This window comes from Etheostoma spectabile, chromosome 13, assembly GCF_008692095.1.
Source record: "Etheostoma spectabile isolate EspeVRDwgs_2016 chromosome 13, UIUC_Espe_1.0, whole genome shotgun sequence".
In the NCBI taxonomy this organism is placed as follows: Eukaryota; Metazoa; Chordata; class Actinopteri; order Perciformes; family Percidae; genus Etheostoma; species Etheostoma spectabile.
This window is the reverse complement of record NC_045745.1, coordinates 10,384,654-10,389,109: the sequence shown is the minus strand read 5'-3', so window position 1 is coordinate 10,389,109 and position 4,456 is coordinate 10,384,654. Positions and strand designations below refer to the sequence as shown.

General features: G+C 41.3%; 1 protein-coding gene across 1 annotated transcript in view; it reads left to right on the top strand.

Moving 5' to 3' along the window:
• The window catches only part of LOC116701124 (uncharacterized), a 21,455-nt gene that overhangs the window by 13,383 nt on the left and 3,616 nt on the right, over positions 1-4,456 (top strand). The window contains exon 4 of the mRNA XM_032534696.1: positions 279-392. Coding sequence (XP_032390587.1) covers positions 279-392 — 114 coding nt within the window. The remainder of the gene's footprint in view (positions 1-278; positions 393-4,456) is intronic.

Genomic DNA, 4,456 nt, shown 5'->3' with positions numbered 1-4,456 from the left:
ACCATATAGATAGGGACGGCGACATGGGGACACATGGGGACAACATGAGGACAACATGGGGACAACATGGGGACAACATGGGGACAACATGGGGGTTCAAGCAATTTACCATGAAATATTATATAAAAATTATATTTTTTACATTTTTATAATTACTTAGATACTAAATACTTAGCCTTTCACGCATGCACTATGAAGTAAGTTCTGGCTTTACCACCAAAAGCATTCTGGGATATGAGAAAAAAAATGACCCTGAACTCTACATCCTGGTTCTTTAGGAGCCACCATGACTTCCAGGATGGTCGTCAATCAGCCTCAGCCGGTGATGGTCTCCCGGGAGTCCGAGGAGTGGTCGTCTGGGATATGCGACTGCTGTGACGACGTGCCCGAGTGTAAGTGCACATGTCTATAACATCAAATATTTATATAATGTCACGTGTTTATCCGATTACTTATGCGATCATCTTTACTTTGAGCATCTACGGTGCTGGTTATACGTTTACACGCCCAGGCGTAAGTTGACTAAAAAAAGGAATAAAAGAAAAACCTCTTTTGGAAATTGATCTCAATGCCTTAATTAAAAAATGAGGACAAATCCCACCAATTTTCTTTGACAAAGAATAATGTATCGTAAATAATTAAATGTTCTTCCTTAAAATACAGGGGGCATAAGTAAACACCCCCCTATGTTAAAATACAGGGGCATAAGTCGTCACTCGGTAAAGACTTGGTGAACTCGTCAGCGGAGACTTACACCGTTGGTTCAGGACACTTAACCGCAGGTAAGACTTTTAACACATGCAGTGCGCTCGGCGTGTTACCCGGTGGCGGGCGCGGGTCTCATTAACTTCAGGGAGGACTTTTACTCAGGTAAGACTCTTACACACACATGTACGACTTTAACCCCAGAAGTGAGCACACTTACCCTGCAGGTAAAAGCACACTTCTACCCAGTGATCACTTTCTACACTACACGCTGCCCCACGAGCTGGGTGTAAGCACTCAGAAGTGAGAAACAGCCTCTCACACAACTAGAACGCTTAACGCGGTAAGCTTACACAGCGCACACTGTGAAGTCGTAAGACTTTACCTGGAGACATTAACTCGTAAACACACGCGGCAGTAGACTTGTATGGCGGAAGCAATAGCCGTTAACGCAGGTGTCACACATGTAACGTCAGAAGACGGTAACACAGTAACTTTACACACAGGAAGAACTTTAACAGATGACTACAGGTAAGACTTAAACCGCAAACGGTGAGACTAGAACAGTAAACTTTAACCGAGTAAGACTTTACCTCAAGGTAGACTTTAACGAAGCAACTCAGGAGACTAAACTTAACGCGGTAAGACTTTAAACAGGTACTTACCGGGACGTTTTACTAGTGCTTACTCAGGTAAGACTTTAACTAGGTAAGACTTTAACTCAGTGGAAGACTGCTAGGTAAACCAGGGATAGATTGTAACAACCGTAATGACTTTAAGTCAGTAAGACGTTAACTCAGGTGAGACTTGACCGGTGAGACGTAATTCAGGTTAAACTTAACACAGTACGCTTAACTCAGGTAAGACTTTAAATACTGCAGTAAGACTTCTAACTGCGTGAGACTTAACTCGGTCAGACTTTACCCAGGTGAGAACTTAACTCGGGTACGACTCTAACTACCGGTAGCTTTACCAGCAGTAGACTTTACCTAGCGGAAGAACTTCTAAGCTCATAAGACTTTAACCTCACGGTCAACTTAACTCAGGTAGACTTTTAACTCGGCTAAGACTTTAACTCAGGTAACTCTTAACACAGGTAAGACCTTTTAAGTAACACCAGTAAGACTTATAACTCAGGGTGAGAATTTGACTAGTGGAGACTTTAATCAGCTAAAATTTAACCACAGGTAGACTTAATCAGTAAGACTTTAACATGCTTGGGTGGAGATCTTAACTCGGGTAGATTTAAACTAGGTGAGCTTGATAATACATCGCTGAGATCAATCTAGCGTTACTCCAGTAAGAGCGGCCACTGTCATCTAAACTGTGCACTTCATTTTTGTAACATGAGTTTTACACATATGATGAAAACTCGTTAAGAAGACAACTACATGGACATGGGAGCGAAACCTCCTGGTCCTTGCAGCCCAGACTGAGGAGCGCTTACCAATCTGTCTGCTTTTTTCCACTTAACCTGCTGAGCTTGGGTGTGTGGCATGTGATGGACTTTAAGGCTGAATGTAATGATGTCTAGTAATGTAAGTACTTCAGGTTTTTTGTGAAGCATTTGTGACATTGGCTTTTGACCTGTGTGTCGCTTCCCGTCCTACATTGAAAAGTCTCCACTTTTGCGTTGACGCTTTTTACACCCTCATTGTTTTTAATTTTTTGTCTCTTTTTTCATCATTTTAAACAATTTTTTTATCAATTTTTTCTTTGACGTCTTTGAACAACACCTGGCAACACTACTTGTTAAACTTAGTTTTACAGATTATTTTTGGACTTATGGTCCACATAAACCTCATTTTAAGGAAATTATAGTACAATGTGAGTTAGGAAAAGCAGAAATTAGGAATTATTGAGGCACTCAAATTAAGGGAATGGACTGTTGATGGATATATCCAGATGGAATATGTCACATTGTACTTCAATTTGTGTTTTTACAAATGCTATAAATTGAATAACGTCCCCAAATATTAATGAAAAGTACGAAGATTTGTACTTGCACAGAGCGTGTGTGAGAATCATTAGGTTTCTTATGGGGAATTAAACAAGAACATGAGAAAGGACAGACATGGTGACAACATGGGGACCACATGAGGACAACATGAGACAACATGGGGACAACATGGGGACAACATGAGGAGGGGAGGGAACAACATGGGACAACAGGGGACAACGATGGGTTCAGCAATTTACCATGAATATATTATAAAAATTTTATTTTTTACATTTTTAATTACTTATATACTAATACTCCTTTCACGCATGCCCTATGAGTAAAGTTCTGGGCTTTACCCCCAAAGCATTCGGAGATATGAGAAAAACAATGACCCTGAACTCTACATCTGGTTCTTAGGAGCCACCATACTTTCCAGGATGGTCGTCAATCAGCCTCAGCCGTGATGGTCTCCCGGGGTCCGAGGATGTGTTCGTCTGGATATCGACTGCTGTGACGACTTGCCCGAGTGTAAGTGCACATGTCTATCACACAATATTTATATAATGTCACGTGTTTATATCCGATTACTTATGCGATCATCTTTACTTGAGCATCTACGGTGCTGGTTATACGTTTACACACCCAGGGCGTAAGTTGTAATAAAAAGACATAAAAGAAAAACCTCTTTGGAAATTGATCTCAAGGCCTTAATTAAAAAGGAGCCAAATCCCCACCATTTTTCTTTGACAAGAAAGAGTTCGTAAATAATTAAATGTTTTCTTCCTTAATACAGGCTAATAACACCCCCCTATGTAAATCGGGCTAAGTAAACCCCCCCCTATGTTAAAATACGGGGCATAAGTATACACCCCCCTATGTTAAATACAGGGATAAGTATACACCCCCCATGTTAAATACAGGGTAACGTAACATCCCCCATATGTTAAAATACAGGGGCATATCACCCCCTATTTAATACAGGGGGCATATTAGACACCACCCCTATGTTAAAAAACAGGGGGCAGAATCGTAGACACCAGGGGGCCCCTAGGGGGTAGTTAAACATAACAGGGGGCATAAGTTACACCCCCATGTTAAAATACAGGGGGCATAGAATACACCCCCCTGTTAAAATACAGGGGCGATTAAGGGGGAAAGTAAACACCCCCCTATGTTAAAATACAGGGGGCATAAGTATACACCCCTATGTTAAAATACAGGGCGGCATTAGTGACACCCCCCTATGTTAAACGGGGCATAATATACACCCCCCTATGGTAAAATACAGGGGCAATAAGTATACACCCCCCATGTTAAATAAGGGTGCAATAAGTAACTACCTCCCCACTGTTAAAATAAGGGCACATGAGACCATGTAAATACAGGGATTCAGTATACACCCCTATGTTTAAATCCTCAAGATGAGGTAGTTTTTTAAGGCCAGGTTATTATTTAGTCAGTTTTCAATGGAATCAGGATACTAGACATCCTGATAAGTTCAACCTTGGCCTTTGTAGTTGTACATACCCACCCCACAACCCCCACCCAACACAAAGACAACACAAACACACCACAACACACAACACACACCACACACACACACACACACACACACACACACATCGCAAGAAAAAAAAGGATACGCCAATCGATCACACACCTTCACACTACATAGAAGAATCAGGGAACCTTTCCATAAGGATCAGCTCTCAATGACAGAAGTAAACAACCATTTATAGCTAAGCAAATCGTAACTACCATGTGACTCTAGGATGTTGAAGGTATTGGATTGTGTGTGTGTGTGTATTT